At 61.7% G+C, this 16,810-nt stretch overlaps 2 protein-coding genes across 2 annotated transcripts in view; one reads left to right on the forward strand and one right to left on the reverse strand.

Moving 5' to 3' along the window:
- The window catches only part of RASA3 (RAS p21 protein activator 3), a 38,922-nt gene extending 25,439 nt beyond the window's left edge, over positions 1 to 13,483 (reverse strand). The window contains exons 1-2 of the mRNA XM_056129800.1: positions 13,424 to 13,483; positions 1,528 to 1,645 (exon numbers count right to left, since the gene is read on the reverse strand). Coding sequence (XP_055985775.1) covers positions 1,528 to 1,645; positions 13,424 to 13,478 — 173 coding nt within the window. The 5' untranslated portion in view covers positions 13,479 to 13,483. The remainder of the gene's footprint in view (positions 1 to 1,527; positions 1,646 to 13,423) is intronic.
- UPF3A (UPF3A regulator of nonsense mediated mRNA decay) overlaps positions 1,128 to 16,810 on the forward strand; it is a 116,783-nt gene continuing 101,100 nt past the window's right edge. Inside the window, 1 exon segment of the mRNA XM_056129818.1 lies at positions 1,128 to 1,132. The gene's annotated coding sequence lies outside the window, so the exon portion shown is untranslated.

Genomic DNA, 16,810 nt, shown 5'->3' on the forward strand with positions numbered 1-16,810 from the left:
AAGATGAGCACATGGTGGGAGCAGAGGGGGGGGCGGTTGTTCCACACCCCAGACACACGGACCACCGGCTGAAAGAAGGGGGCATTGTGCCAGTGGTCTCAGCACACGCAGCCCTTCCCTGTGGCTTCTGGTCCTGCTGCCACTGGTGTGGGGCGTTGTCCAGGCTGACCACAGCGAGGCCCTGCGGCTCAGGCTGCGGCTACAGGGAGAAGTTCCACAGGACAATCTACGGGACACTCTTGGGACACTCTGAGCAATGTTCCATAGGATGTTCCACAGGATGATCCACGGGATGATCCACAGGACACTCCACGGGACACTCCTTAGGACATTCCAGGGGACGTCCACGGGACACCCCAGGGGTCATTCCGCGGCCTGTTCTGCAGACGCCCCACAAGACCTTCCCCAGGACACTCCAAGGGATGTTCCGCACAACGGCTGGCTCACCCTGCGGCTCCCAGGCCGGAGAAGGGCTGGCTCTGTTTCGGGGCGCACTCACCCACTCCTCCCAGGAGCCCCCTTTGGTGGCAGGGCAGCAGGTGCGGGATGCAGAGCAGAGCTCGGACTGGGCGTTCACAGGAGTGTGGGTGACTGTGCTGATGAGCACCAGGGGCCGCTGGGCTGGGAGACCCCTGCCCTCGCCCAGCTGCCCTGGACACGGAATCTGGGACCTGCAGTTGCACAAGCGCACTCAGGGCACAACTGCCGCCACCGGCCCCAGGAGCAGCAGCCACACCAGCAGGCAGTGACCAGGCCACCCATCCTGGCAGGCAGCGACCAGGCCACCCCCCGAGGACGTAATGACCAGACCACCCGGGCAGGTAGTGACCAGCCCCCCTAGACAGACAGTGACCTGGCCACCCCCGGCAGGCAGCGGCCAGGTCACCCGGGCAGACGAAGGAGCCGCTGCCAGGCCCCGGGGGTGGGCAGTTGGGTGGGCGTCTATCAGTTCTCTGAAAGGTAAACGCACTCGGTCACCAGGCCCGACAGTCTGTCCCACGAGGAGCAGCAGCAGCGGGCAGGTTATAATTCATCTGCTAAAAATGCTCCCAGCTCAGAATAGAAGTCTGGCTGCCCCGCACACCCACCGCGGCCCGGAGCGGAGACGTGGGCTGGGGGCGGGCGGCTGGGCGGGGCCTCCTGGTCTCCTCCGCCAAGAGGCTCAGCACAAACAAGCTGCCGCGGGTGCCACACCCGGCCCGCCCCGGAAGGCTCTGCACCTCACCCCAAGGCAGCGCCTCCGAACTGCTGTGACCATGAGGTGCCACCACTTCCTGCCACGCGGCCTCTGGGGTGGGTGTGGGGACCCCGGCATGCAAATCACGTGGACATCAGCACCCCCGCTGCACAGTTCCAGGCGCTCCCCCAAGCCTACCCCGCGTTTCCCAGTCCCTGCCACGGGGGGCTCTCGGGCAGCCTGCGGGGAGGGGGAAGCTTCCGGAGGTCTCCTGCGTGGGGCACCGCGCTTGTGCCCTGCCACGGGAGCGTCCCCTCGCGCCCCGGCAGTGCTCCGGTCGCCGAGCTTACCACAGGGACTTCTCCACCACCTTGGTCCTGAAGACCTCCTCCTGGTCCAGGTTCACGGTGCAGTAGCAGTCCCGCAGCTTGCTGGGCCCCGGGTACGTGGGCAGATTCTTGGCTTCACCTGAAGAGCAAGGGGCAGCGGATCACCCACCCCGCCAAACTCAGCATCTCGCGCTTCACGGATCTGTTCCTGACCGGCCCGTGCCCCCAGCCAGCCCCTGCCTCCGTCCCTGAGCGGCACGAGTGCCCGGGGGTCTTTGTTTTCTGCTTTTCGCGAGTCAGAGCGCGGCTGAGAGCACACCTGGGCTGTGCGTGCCGTTGTGCTGGTCTTCAGAGTGAGCCAAGAAGACCGCAACGCCCAGAGGAGAGACAGAGACGGAGAGAGCAGGAGGGAGAGAGAGAAGGAACGTGCCTGCCACGGGGGTGGGGGAGTCGGCGGGAGGGAAACTGAGGACTCTGGGGGCGGGAGATGCAGAGCGGTGAAGGGACGGGGTCGGAACATCGCAGGGCTGACGCCCAGTCGTAAACGGCTTTGTATCTCATGGTGTCACTGTCACTGTCCTCCCGTTGTTCATCGATTTGCTCGAGCGGGCCCAGTAACGCCTCCGTCGTGAGACTTGTTGTTACTGTGTTTGGCGTATTGAATACGTCATGGTTAGCTTGCCAGGCTCTGCCGTGCGGGCGAGATACTCTCGGTAGCTTGCCGGGCTCTCCGAGAGGGGCGGAGGAATCGAACTCAGGTCGGCCGCATGCAAGGCAAATGCCCTACCACTGTGCTATGGCTCCAGCCCATCTCATGGCGATTCAATTAAAAACTTTTTTGAATAATAAATGAACAAAAGTGAGCAAAGGACACATTTTCAGGCAAAGCAAGGCAACGCAAGAGGAATGCACGGACTTAAGGGCCGTGTATGTCACATACCCACACTGGCGCCTTTAACAGTGATGAGGGTCGAACTGCTGAAATCACATCACGCACACCCAACTCAGCTTCATCACCGTCAGCTGCACCTCCCTGCAGCTCAAACGCCTCCAGGGCCTCTTCACTGTCTAAACTGCAACTGCTCCCATGAGAACATTCCCTCCCCCCAGACCCCTCCCCCGACCCATGGCAGCCCCGCCACTCTGCCCTCAGGACGATGGCCCCGTATCTGCTTGTGGGCCCAGCTGGTCCAGGGCACAGAGCCCCAGCGAGGGTCCCAGAGCCGCTGCTCGTGCACGCCCGCGCTGCAGGTCAAGCGTCCCCTTCCGTCCCAAGGCTGCTTACGACCACTCTGAACACACCACAGCTATGCACTGAGATTCTACCAGGGCCTTTCTGCTGTGACTGGGACAGCGTCCCGTGAACGCCAAAGCAACAGTAAAACCTCCGGTGCAAGGTCCTCAGAACCCACCTCAGAGCAGAGCCACACACCCAGCAGAGACACACGCTGCCCCCGGGGACAAGCGCGGGCCTAGTTCGGCCCTGTGGAGCCAAGCGCAGTGCTGGTCTCCCCTGAACAGCACCGACTGGACCAAGAGCAGCCGGTCAGCAGAGCTGGCCGCTACTGGCAAGTCATGTTCCTGAGCATCAGAGCGCCTACCAGACTCTGGCAGTAGCACCCGGTCTCCGGGCCTCAGTTTCCCCAAGTACAGGTGCGAGCATCCACACAGCCCCGCATGCTCCTCTTCTGCTCCAAACACTCAAACACACAAAAGGGCTCTGGGGTCCCCGGGGACCGGAGGGTGTTCCCTGAAAGTGTGAAGGGGAGTCAGGACGGGCTGTCGGTGCGCTGGGCCGGACCCAGGAGACAGCCCACCTGGCCAGAGCCAGGGCCTTCGTATCACTGAAGTGCAGGCAGACCTCCAAAGACTTGGGGTAAGAGGCAGACACTGGCTGCAGCGGGGCCCTGAGCTGACCGCACACACAGAAGCGACACCCGTCTGCCCAGCACTGTCCTGGGGCCGGTATCTGATGGAACGGTGACTCACCAGCTCAGGACGGCTTGGCCTACAGCCTGAACTGCCACTCTGCTGTCACCCCGCCCTGTCAGTCACCCTGCCTGTCACCCTTCCTGTTACCCTGCTGTCACTCTGCTGTGACCCCACCTGCCACCGCAACTTGTCATCCTCCGTCACCCTGCTGTGACCCCACCCTGTGACCCTGCCTCTCACCCCATCCTGTGACCCTACCCCGTCACCCTGCCTCTCGCCCTGTCACCCGGACAGTCACTCCACCTGTGACCCAGCCAGTCACCCTCCCGATCACCCGCCCCCTGGAGAGAGGCAGGAGATACTCCGTCTCTCTTCCCCGATGACACATCCCGAGGTATGAGACTCAGCACTCAGCGCATTAGAGAGATGCAAGGGGCACCCCGGAGAGGGGACCCCTAACTGCCTGCGCGGCCCAACCTGGGAGGAGGCTCCCCAGGGGAGCAGCTCCGACTCCGACCCAAGAAGGACTCCAGTGAAGATGGCCTGGGCAGCACCCCGAGTTCCATCGTGTCTGAGAGAAGGACAAGGGCCTCTGGACCACCCAGCCAGGGACACAGACACCAGGGAGCCTGGCTCAGCTTTTGAGAGTCACCGGGGGCGAGGGCAACCTTGGCAGAGGGTGGGGCTCTCATCACGTGGCAAGATTCAGGAGAGGAAACTGACCCCCCAGTCTGCCTGTGTATACCGCATAAGCACTCAGGAGGAAGTGTGCCTGCACACCCCCAGTCTGCCTGTGTTTCTAGGGAGGCACCGCCGCCCTCCCAGACTTGCGGCTGGCCACTGGGATGAGCAAGGCCAGGGTGAGACAAAACCAGGTGTGCGGATCAGCATCCCACCGCTGGCCTCCTGCTTCCGCACTGACCCACTTGGCAAAGGCCCCGTCGCCTGCTGGGACCTGAGAGGTGCTTGAGAAAGGGAAGAGCCTGACCAGTGGCGCTGCAAAGGGCCCCCGCCTCCCCCGTTCTACGCCTGCACAGGACAGCACAAACACATTCTTTAGGGCCAAACACTGAGAAACTCCTTCCCCAAATACAGGAAATGATGAACAAAGAAAGGAACGCCACGGTCCCAGATGGCGACCAGCTGGTCTCGGGACATGATCCAGAGTCTTCCTCCCATGAGGCAGAGCCGGGGACAGCCCGGGGCTCACATGAGTCCAGTTCCTGCCTACAGGGACAACCCAGGGCTCACACGGTGTGGGGGACAGACATCCCGGAGCTCACAGGCTATAGGGGCCAGTCCGGGGCTCACAGGGTGTAGGGGCCAGCCCAGGGCTCACATGAGTCCAGTTCCTGCCTACAGGGACAACCCAGGGCTCACAGGGTGTAGGGGCCAGCCCGGGGCTCATGGTGTGTAGGGCACAGCCTATGGCTCCCCGGGAGGCACATGGAGCCCAGACACATGTGGGCTGACCCAGAGCGAGTGCGTGACTCCTAGGCTTGCTCCCCAGTCCTGGCATGTAGAGGGTCCACGCAGGAGGACCTGAGCATGCCTTCATGGAACACACAGTCTTCAGGCTCGCCGCAGCACAGACTGTCCCCTGCAGGGCAGAGCTGGGGTCAGGCCAGGCCACCGCCCACTGGGCTCAGGGACTCCTTCCACATTTCCCTAGAATCATGTTCCCTCGTCTCCTCGACCACACTCGCAGGCCCCCGGGGCTGTGCAGGCTCCAGCTTGCTGCTGGGAGCAGGCCAGAACCAGGAAGAAATGCCCAGGTGTGAGCTGCAGTGAGCCTGGTTCCCACCGAGTCAGCTCTGGAGCAGGGCACTGGCCCTCCTGAGGGGGCCTCCTGCACATGCGGTCACATGGTTCTGGCCACAGGACGCACAACGGCATGCATGGCAAGGCCAGCCACATGTGGCCGGTGTCTTGTGTATTCGCATGTGTGATCACGTGTGTGCCTGCTTGTGTGCGTGTCTGTTGTGTGATCACAGGTGACGATCGTGTGTGTCTGTGCGTGCCTGTGTGCCCCTGCATGTGTGTCTGTTGTGTGACGTGTCCACACTCGTGTGACCCAACAGACCTTGTACCCAAGAAATATGCCAGTCTTGGCCCTGTCTAAGCAGCCCCAGGCCCGCCGGGTCAGCAGGCCACTGCCCCTAGGAAGCTCAGCACACAGGCTCCCGTGAGCGTGGCCGACTCCTGGGCACGCCGTGTGTGATACCCCAAAGGCACCCCGTAGACACCGATGATGCCATCCCAACTCATAGCTGCACACATGACCAGTCAGGTCAGCAGACCCCCCCAGCCGGCCCTTCCTGGGCTGTGGGGACCCAGGCCAGCTGCATCCCAGCCAGACCTCTCCGAAGGAAGCCTCCACGGATGGTCCCTGGGGGCTGCCTGCTGATGTTCCCAGAACCCGAGCACAGGGCTCAAGCTGCCTCCCAGCCCAGGGGAGGCCGAGCCAGGGCAGGCTACGCCCCCGATGGCCGGGCCTGGTGCACGTGGCTGGGAGGGTCCCATCTGCTCGGCCGCCCGGCGCACCCCCCTTCCGTCTGCCACTGCTTTGCCGTCTCAGGAAGCTGTGCCGCCGTCCCGGGCAAGGCAAGGCACTCCGGGCTCTCAGGCTGCGGGCGGGGAAGGAGGAGTGGCCAGCACCCCTCGGGGCAATGCTGACCACAACGCTGGCGTGGGGATTTCCAGCCCAGCAAGTTCAAGCCTGTGTGACTGAGGAGAGCCAGCGGTTTCTCTGAGCTGCACGAGCCAGCAGAGACCCTCCATTCACAGAGATCCTCGGGGGTACGCGGGAAGCCACCTGGAGAGCAGGGCCGCAGGTCACCATGCGACCTCCAGGAAGAGGGTACTCAGACACTGGCCCGGAAACCCGTCCTGCACAGGGCCCGTCCACAGCACACCCGGGCCAGAACGTACATCTGGGGGTCCAGACACCACGTTCCAGAAAAGCTGCACTTGTCACAGCACCGCAACTCCGTGACCCGCTCCAAAGAGTCCCGAGCCGGAGACCAATCCCAGGGTCCTGTCAGCCCCAAAGTTCAGCCAAGAGCACAGGTGGCCGTAGGGAGGGTCTGGGGACAGACACCAATGGGCAGCGGACAGTCTGGTGGCCTGGGTGAGGGGCACGTGCCCCCCGGGGCAGGCTCGTGCAGGCAGGAGTGCTGTTAAGGACACAGTGCTGAGACTCAAGGCTGCTGCAACCAGGCTGCTTTTCATGCCCAAGGCCACTGCATCAGGGCACAGACAGACACGTGGGAAATCGTCCTGAGCACAGGGGCGACGGGACCAGACAGATGAGTCACTGCTCACCGACACAGGAGCAACGGGGTCTCTCGCTTCTGGAAAAAGGGCCACTTGCCCTGGATCCTGGGCTCTGCACACAGCCTTTCCTCCACACACCCGCGGAGTGGGAACTGCCATACGGTGCGGGGGCCCGCCAGCAGGCTCGAGAGAGACCCCTCCCGCGGGTGCAGGACCCCTCCGACAGGTGCGGGAGCCGCCCAAAGAGGTGTAAACTGCAGCCCTTCCTGACTCCACCTCAATCCAGCAGGCTGTTTCCAGGGTGGGATTCAGGCTCTCGCGCGGGCGACGGAGAGCCACACAGAAAGGCAGGCATGAGCCAAGACCCCCCCAGACACTCCCAGAACCCGGGTTCACCATGTCTGCCCCTTGGCTTCTCATCACCCACCACCTACCGTCAAGCTGAGGTGCTCAAACCAGCCCTGCAGACACGGAAGCCTGGACGGGATTTTCCTGAGCCCGCCGCGGCCTCAGAACTTCAGGGGCCCGGGCGGCAGCGCCCCCTCCTTCCTGAGGACCTGGATGGACATGGCTCGAGCTTACTCCCCTTCGCTCTGGGAGCCAGCACACTTGGCTTCGTCCAAGCCATGAAAACTCACCTCACAGTGCTCATACTCACTCACTCACCCCACAGGGCTTCCGTGCTCCCCACTGGGCAGGATGTGCTCTCCCGGTGCTCACACTCACCCCAAAGAGCTCTAGTGCTCCCACGTGCCACAGGGCAGGGCTGAGTCTCCAGCGGGCAGTCAGCCGGGGAGACAGACGAGCCCAGGTCTGCCTGGCACTGCAACCGTCCTGCAGCGCGAAGGGCCCAGGGCAGCCACACCTCTGCAGCGCCTCCCGGGCTCCCTCCCACGCACCGGTGCACCCTCACCCCACACCCACCGCCATCGCAGCACCGGGACCACCGCCCCTAAGGAGAGCAAAGGGTCTTCACGGGCAGGCTGAAGTGGCGGATCATCAGCATCCGACTGGCACAGAGGCAGGACGGCCCCAGCACGCCCGGCCCGTGGGCACCGGGCAGGTGCCAAACGCAGGAGCCCACGCAAAGACCATCAGCCCTCAGAGTCCACCCGGCCCCCCGCCCCGCTCTCTGCGCCCAGAGGCAGCTGCTCTGCAGGACAGCCCAGCTCCCCCTGTGATTTCTTAGGGGCTAAAAATATCCCAGGAAACCAACTCAGTCAGTTAAGCGAATACGCAAGTTAATTTTAGCATCAGGGAGAACAGAAGATCCCTCACGCCAGAGCCCAAGTGCCCGCAGCGCCTCACACCAGCTCACACACGAGGGTCTGTGCCAGCATCACCGCCTCACACCGGCTCGGACCCAGGAGCTGTGCCAGCATCGCACACCAGCTCACACTCACGGGACTAAAGCGGCTGTTAGTGACGTTTCCCTCACAGTCACTAGACGCCTCCTTTGTTAGGGTCCTCTGAGCCTTTCTCCTTCAGCAACTGTTACCTTTTTAAACAGTGACTGACCTGCACATCCGGTAAGGCACAGGGACAGTCACTCTTAGCTGGCCTGGGACCCCGGGGCCTGCACCTGTCCTCGGAGGGCTGCAAGAGGCCTCTAGCCCTGACCTGTCTGCCTGCCGAAGCCCCCAGGAGAAAGGGCCAGTGAGAGGGAGAGCTGGGGGCAGCTGGTGGGGGCAGAGGCGCTCGCCCCGGCCAGTCCCCGTCAGAGTCCAGGGGTGAGCGCCCAGAGCGCCCAGAGGCCGCTGGCATCTGGGCAAGGCTGGTGTGTCTGAGGCGCCTCCAGCTTGAGAACCACCTGGCACGCGGCGGCTGGCGAGTTTAGCATCGAGGCCCTTTCAATGCCCTTTGAAGTTGCCTCGAGAACAACGGAGAGTTCCGTGATGAGGATAACGCTCTCGTAGGGCGCTGACCCTGGTTCAGTCTCCAGCACCACAGGGTCCTCGAGCCCTGCCCTGGAGGCCCGGGAATCCCAGTGCTGCAACTGCAGGGCCCAAGCAGCGCTGGACCCGCCCGGAGGCCCTTCCGTGGAACTGCCACACAGCTGGCCCAGAACCACCAGGAGGGAAGGCTCGGAATCCCCCAGCCACGGCAGCTGGAGACGGAAGCTGTGTCTGGGAACTGCAGCGCCTGAGGGACCACTGGCCCAAAATAAGCTCCGGAGGAAGTGTTCATTGTGAGCTCTTCCCCAGTTCGCCTGCAGACCTCTGCTGCTTCCGTCCTTCCACACGGAGAGGCCGGAGAGGCCGGCAGCACACTTCCTCCTGCACACCCAGCCATCGGAGGGAGTGCCCGGCTGACAACTCCTCCCGACGACCCCACAGAGTAACACGGAAAAGGCGGCGAGTTCCGCAAACTGAGGGTTCGAAACGGCCGCAACAGAAATGCCTTCCCTAGCACGGCCCGAGTGTGAGAAGTGGAGGAGGAAGAAGGAGGAAAGGGAGGTGGGAGAGATTCTTGCTACGGGCCCACGGAGGAATGAGATCAAGGACCTCGCCCGGCCCGAAGCCTGGAAGGAGGCTCCCACCCACCCTCCACAGCCTCCCACCACCGCAGCAGGGGCAGTGCCTGCTGCAAAGCCACTTCCGGAGTTTCCTGTTTACCCTTTCTGGGAGTGGGGGGCGTGTCGCCTCCCCCTCCCCCAGAGCCCCACCAGCTCCCACAGGAAGCAGCAGTGATGCCTGCACTCAGCCAGGCAAAGAGGAGGTAGGACGGGTCGAAGGCCGATGGGGCGGATGGACAGGCCAGCATCCCGCAGACAAGGGTGCACGTGTGTGCCCAAGCGTGTCGGCTCGGGGCTGGAGTGACAGCACAGCGGGGAGGGTGTTTGCCTTGCACGCAGCCGACCCAGGTTCGATTCCCTGCATCCCGTAGGGTCCCCTGAGCACCGCCAGGGGCAATTCCTGAGTTCAGAGCCAGGAGGAACCCCTGTGCATCGCTGGGTGTGACCCCCCCCCCAAAAAAAGCACCAAGTGTGTTGGCTCCATCAACAAGGTGTCCTTCAGTCTCATCTTACCAATACAATCTGGGTGTTCAGGAAAGTCAGAGGCCAGCCGCAGGCGACAAGGGGAAGAATCAACAGCTCCTAACCACCATCAAACTGGGCACCATGAGACCCAGCCCCCGGGGGACACCGCCACACCCAGTCCCTGGCCCCACTCAGCTCAGCACCTTTGGGCTGGAACACCAAGGCACCGCCAGGCAGGCCCAATTGGGCCCCAGAGGACAGTCACACCTGCCCCGGCAGCTGGCGCAGTCTTAGCAGCCTCTCCGTGCTCTCTCAGAGGCAGAATGCCCACGTGAAACCACACCCCACACAGGACACGTGTCACCTCCCACTGTCCAGCACCGCAGGAGCAAGGGGACAGGAAACGAGGACTTCTTGAAGCCTGAGCCACTGCAGGGAGCAGAGGGCCTGTCCTCGTGCCAACAGCCATAAACACGGGCTCCAAAGGCTCAGACGCTGCCCAGGGTCCTGGCGCCCGGCCGACTGAGCCAATCCTCCTCGCGCCTTGACGGAGAAGCAGGCGAGTGAGGCCACAAGGCTGTGCCCAGGGCCGCAGAGCCCATGGGGAGGCAAGGCCCGCACCCCCTACCGGTCCCGGCAAAGCTCTGCCCTTCCCCAGCACTCCTGAGGCCAGGCTGAGCTGGCGGTGCCGGTCCGACCCGCAAGCGCCCAGACCCGTTCCGCCTGCCTCTCCCTTCACGCCCAGCCCAAGCCCCCTCCGAGATGCCAGCCTGCCCTCCGCTGAGCCTCAGGCTCTGACAAGGGCTCCCGGCAGGCCCCCTGACAGTCTCTTCCCTTCACTTGCAAAATGTCAACACAGAACCTCTGGGTTCAAAAACAACCACGTAAACAAGAAGCGGCCCCGGGCACACCCTGCTCGCGACCACAGGCGCTAGCCAAGGAGCCAAGCACCTCAGCCACGCCACAGAACCCAAAATAAAGCAACAGGAAGCGACACGCCGAATTCCTCAGGCCTCATCACATGTCACCAGCTGCTGGCGTGCAGCCCTTGGGTGCTGGCGCTTCAAGCTGGTACAGCAGGCACGAGGGACCCCGAGGACCCCGCAGGTCACTGGGCCCTCGGAAGCCGGCCTGGCGCGAGTAGTCCACACACCTCCCAAGGGCACTGCTGTGTGACAACATCTCATCTGAGGCGAAAAGCACACTTCACTGCCCACGAGATAACAGAACTGGAAAGAGGCAGCTCTCCCAAGCCAAGCCCTGGACGTCCAGAAACGGCCTCCCAGCCCATCGGATTCACTGCCTTTCACTTCCTCTCCAGAGCCTGGGCATAGTGAGAAGGCCCCGAGATGGCCAGGCCCGGGGGCCAAAGGCATGCAGCCCGTTTGCTCATGGGGGGGGGGGGGCAGTGCCTGGTCTCCATGTCAACAGGGAGGGCCTATGGGTGCTGCACACACAGACACAATCACAGACAAGCACAGACATGCCACACGGCAACATCCACGCAGATGTGTGCACACCTGCAACTACACATACTCCTAGACATATGCACACACACCCAACCGCACAAACACATTCGTAGGCGTGCACACGCATGCACACCTACAACCACGCACACATGTTCACAGACGTGCACACCCATGCAAACATGTGTACATACACATATTCAAAAACGTGCGCACCGTGCTGGGGGAGAAGGCGCTGGGCTAGAGAATGGAACCCTGAGTCAGTGACGGTTGGCGGGCTCGGGGTGAGGGGGCGCGTGCTGAGAGTAGACGAGGGACCAAGCGTGATGCCCTCTCAGCATCTGCATGGCAAACCACAACACCAAAGGGGAGAGAGAGCGGGAATGTGCCTGCCACGGAGGCGGGGGATGGCAGGAGAGCACTGGACATTGGGGGTGGAGGACGGGCACTGGCGGAGGGATGGGTGCTCGATCGTTGTGTGACTGAAACGTAATCACGAAAGTTTCGAAGTCTGTAACTGTATTTCATGGTGATTCAATAAAAAGATTTTTAAAAAACCGTGTGCACAGAATACAACCACGTGCATATGTGCACACGTTTGTGCACACACAGCCACGCACACGATTCACACATGTGTGCACAACCATGCACACAGATATTTGCACACAATACAACTATGAACACTCACACGTGTATACATACATTCACACATGTGTGCACATGCAACCACATACACATATTCACAAAGATGTGCATATGTACAACCGTGCACACATATTTATATACATGTGGTCACACATAAAACTGTGCACACACTCAGACAGGTGGTCACAAATATGTACACCCAGAGACTGTGCTTACATATGCTATCATGCATGCACACACGTAACCATGTGCACACTCACGCATACAACCAAGCGTACACACTCACACTTACAACCATGCACACACACTCACAGATTGTACTCACACATGCAACCATATGCACACACTCGCACAGGTGTATGCTCACACAACCATATGCACACTCACACAAACGTGTGCTCAGACATACAACCATGCACACTCACAAAGACTGTGCGTGCACATGCAACTACGCACACACGCTTACACAGATGTGGGCTCACATACAACCATGCACGTGCACACGTACAATCATGCACACGCGCTCACACATAAAACCATGCACACACGCAGACTGTGCTTACACAGGCAACGATGTGCAAGACACAGACGTGTACTCACTTATGCAACCACGCGCACACTCACACAGATGTATGCTCACACATACAGCCATGCACACACACGCACACAGACTATGTTCATGCACACGATCATGTGCACACACTCACAGACTGTGATCCACACATGAAACCATGTGCACACTCACAGAGGCGTGTGCTCACACGTACAACCACTCTCACTCATACGCTCACACCACACAGATGTTTGCACACACAGTCCGCAGTCACGAAGACTGTGCTCACGCAGAGCACACACACTCACACAAATGCAAATTCACGCTCACACAACAAGTGCATTCAGCACTCACCTCCAGTGACATGTGTGCACACACACACAAAGACACGGGACGTGTGCGAACAAAGACACATTCGCGGACACAGATGTGCGCAGACAGTCGAGCCTAAGTGCCTGGGAGTTGGGGAAGAGCCTGCAAGTTCCAAGGGAAGGAAGTTGTGGTGGCAGAAGCTGGTGAGACGTGGAACCCAAGGGCGATGGACAGGGCGCCTGGAAGGCACACGCCAGGGCCTGTGGGGGCTACACAGCCCAGCACAGCTCTGGGCACTGGAGGCCCCTCGGGGTCAGCAGGGGCGGCAGTGGGGGCGGGGCCTGGGCGGGGAGGCACAGAGCACTGCAGAGGAGAGGAGAGGGAGCTGGGGTGAAGGGGGGGAGGGGGAGAGGGAGGGGGCTGGGGAGGGGGCTGGGAAGGAGGGAGAGGGGGCTGGGGAAGGGTTAGCCAGGGTCTGGGGAGGGGGTGGAGGGGGGCTGAGGAGGGGGCCCGGGAGGGGGACTGGGGAGGGGGCCGGGGAGGAGGGAGAGGGGGCTGGGGAAGGGTCGGCCAGGGTCCGGGGAGGGAGCGGAGAGGGGGCTGGGGGGGAGGGAGGGGGCTGGAAGGGGGAGAGAGACGGGGTCGGGGAGGGGGTCTGGGGCGGGCCGGGGAGGGGGACTGGGGAGGGGGCCGGGGAGGGCGGCGGGCGGGGCGGGGGCGGGGGCGAGCCCCCCACGGGCCGGGGGCGCTCACCGATCTTGATCTTCACGCTCTGGAAGACGCGCAGCCCCTCCTCCTCCACCGCCATGCTGCCCACCGCCCGCGCCCGGCTCCGGCCCAGCCCCGCGCCCGGCTCCGGCCCAGCCCCGCGGCCGCGTCTGCCCGAGCCCCGCGGGCGCCGCTGCCGCCCGGCCGGCCCCGCCCACAGCCCGCCCATTGGCCGGAGCGCGAGGCGGGAGACGGGAGGCCCCGCCCACGGCCCGGCCCGGGCTCCCATTGGCGCAGCCCGCGGAGGGGGCGGTCCGGCCCCGCCCACGGCCTGGCCCGCGGTGCCCATTGGCGGGCCGCGGCGGGGATGAGGATGGGGATGCCCGGCCCGGCCCGGCCCAGCGCCCTGCGGCCGCGGGCCCGGGTGGGTCGGACGGACCCGAGGGCGTGTGGTGGCCGCGCGGGGGCGTCTGGCTGGGGGGCGCGGGCGCGGGTGAGCTGAGGCGGCGCGCGGAGTGCAGCGCGCGGTGGGGGCAGGGGTGGACCAAGGGGAGGGGTGCCGGGAGGGCGAGTGGGGGCGGCGGGACCCAGGAACTGGCTGCGCGGGGGGTGGCGCCCCAGGCCGGCGCCAGGAACCCGAGACTTGCACCCAGCCCGTTCTTTGGTGCTGGCATCGCCGACCTCTGTTGGGTCTTCACCAGCCAACCCTTAACTCAGCAACGACATGGGGTGGGGGTGGTCACGGAGGCGGCTGCTGGGTCGGGGGAGTCTCGGATCCCGGGCTCATGTCTGCAAAGCCAGTGCTGGACTGCTCGGGCCCAGCCCCAGCAGCAGCGTTTTGTTTTCATTTATTTATTTAGTTTGCTTTTGGGGTCACACCTGGCAATGCACAGTTAGTCCTGGCTCTGCACTCAGGAATTACCATATGGGATGCCGGGAATCAAGCCTGGGTTGGCTGCATGCAAGGCGAACGCCCTTCCCGCCAGGCGATTGCTCCAGCCCCCAGCAGCGGTGTTTTAAAGAAAGCAGCACGATTCTGAGCAGACACAAAGGTCTCGGAGGAAACCGTCTCCAGGCCCTACTCAGCCTTTAGCTGAGCAGCAGCAGAGGAGTCGCAAGGACGAGCCGGGGAAGGAGCAGAGTTTGGAGGGAAAGCCCAGAAGGTGCGGCCCAGGCCTGGCTCAGTGCCATCTGCCCTCCTGCCCTCTGCCCTCGGTGGTCTGGGGTCACATAGTCCACCCACGCCTTTCTCACTCCTTCACTGTCTGCAGTCCTCTCCTTGACCCTAGCGGGAGCTGACGTCAGACCTGACAGGGTGGCTTGGTCCTGGTCCAGGATCTTGAGATGACACAGTGCTCCCCGCCGGGGAAGAAGAAACCCACGGTCCACAGCACAGGACACAGACCCCAGCACCCACAAAGAGCTTCACCCCGTAGTCAGGCCATATTGCCCACCGTAAGCACATGTCCAGAGTTGCCTGGACCACTGGACTGTCCTCAACTAGGCTGCCATGTTGAAATAGTAGAATCATACCAGAAGAGCAAGAAGTTCACAGGATGTTTTGGGTAAGATATGTGTGGTCTAAAATGCTTATGCTGATAGTCAAATAATAAGAGCTTGTTAATTGGGCTATGTCCTTTTGAATCTGCTTAGCCTTTAAATCATCAATGTAGAAATGGTTGATCACCAGATACAAATGCCTAGATAATATAAGGTAAAGGTAAAGGCCCTCCCGTTGATCGTCGATTTGCTCGAGCGGGCCCAGTAACGTCTCCATTGGAGACTTTGTTGTTACTGTGTCTGGCATATCGAATACTCTCCGTAGCTTGCCGGGCTCTCCGAGAGGGGCGGAGGAATCGAACTCGGGTCGGCCATGTTGGCTGCGTGCAAGGCAGACGCCCTACCCGCTGTGCTATCGCTCCAGCCAGACACAGTAACAACAAAGTCTCCAATGGAGACGTTACTGGGCCCTAGATAATATAATCATCTTTAATAAAATAGGATGTGGCAAATAAAATAAGTGTTTATGCTGAGTCGCGGGAACCGTCCGGGAAGGACTGTTGTCCAGAACTCGTCAGCAGAGACCCCCCCCCCAACCCTGCAGCAGGCAGAGCATAAGCCCAGGCTCACCCTCACACGTTTTCACAGACAAGCCATGTCTTCCCAGATCCCCAGATCTGCGTTCAGCACAAAGGAATTAGTTATTAGTTTCCAAATTAGAGCCTGTGGTGATACAAGACAGGAAACTGCTGAGGGTGAGAAGCAGCGGGGATACCCTTGGCAACATCTAGAGGCCCTTTGTTTATACTCAGGGCTACATTTCGTCTGACGGACCCCACTTCCACAAATATTTCTGCAGTCTCAATCTACCAAGGGGGTATTTGTGTGCTAATGTCTAGGCACAATTAGAGCATTTCCATCATTTTACAGACATCTTTATTCATGTCTCTTGATCTCAACGAATTTAACATGACATGAAAGATTGCCTACTTAAAATAATGATTTTTATAGGATACAAAAATGTAATGAAGGAAGAATTACTGTATCGAGCTCTGTGGTCAGAAGAAGGTGTGCGCTGTAGCACTCCTGACAGCCGGCCAGAGGTTGGCAAGGTGGTTACTGACACCTTGTGGTCAGGAGGAAACCTCAGGGCACCCAGAGCCCCGGAGTAGATGCCTGCCAGGACCCACCTCCCGCCTTCTCCCGGGCTCCTCCAGCAGCTGCAGACGCTGCTCCCAGGCCAGGCTCACTCCTGCTGTCTGACCACAGCAGAAGCACCAGGGTCCGATCCAGACTGCTACCCCCATGTACCCTCAGTCTGCGTGTGACCTGACACTCCCAGCTTCCAGGGCACTAGATGTGCCAGGCTCCAAAACCTTAGATTTGAACTAGCCTCGTTTATTTCATATCTGAAATTCACTTTCAGGCCCTCCGTGAGATCAGAGGTGGCTTGCAAAGGCTCGAGGTGTGTGTGTGTGTGTGTGTGTGTGTGTGTGTGTGTGTGTGTGTGTACACTGCAAGTCCCCACACAGTAGCCCTTAGTGCACACACTGCCTGTTCCTCCCCACAACCCCACACAGGATCTGGGGGCTTGGCAGGACAAGGCTCAGGGCTGGGAGTGACCGCCTGGGCAGCAGCCCCTTCACAGCTTGGCACGGCACTGGGAGCCTGCATGGTGGTGGGCCTTGGGCTGGCAGCAGAACTATCTCTCCACCCAGCAGTCCCTCCTGCAATGTCCACTGAGAGTGCCCAGGGTCCCAGGACCATAGGACCACGACGATCCCTCTGAGGGTGCCCCAGGGCAGAGGCGCCGTGCGAGGGGAGACAACCAGGAGCAAGGCGGAAGCCAGCAGACGTCCTCACGGTCCAGCTGTGGCGCTCTGCTGCCTCCACCCAGCTGGCCGGATTCCCGAGCTTACAGCTGGGTAGAGG

The sequence above is a fragment of the Sorex fumeus genome, unplaced genomic scaffold, assembly GCF_029834395.1.
Source record: "Sorex fumeus unplaced genomic scaffold, SorFum_2.1 ptg000072l, whole genome shotgun sequence".
In the NCBI taxonomy this organism is placed as follows: domain Eukaryota; kingdom Metazoa; phylum Chordata; class Mammalia; order Eulipotyphla; family Soricidae; genus Sorex; species Sorex fumeus.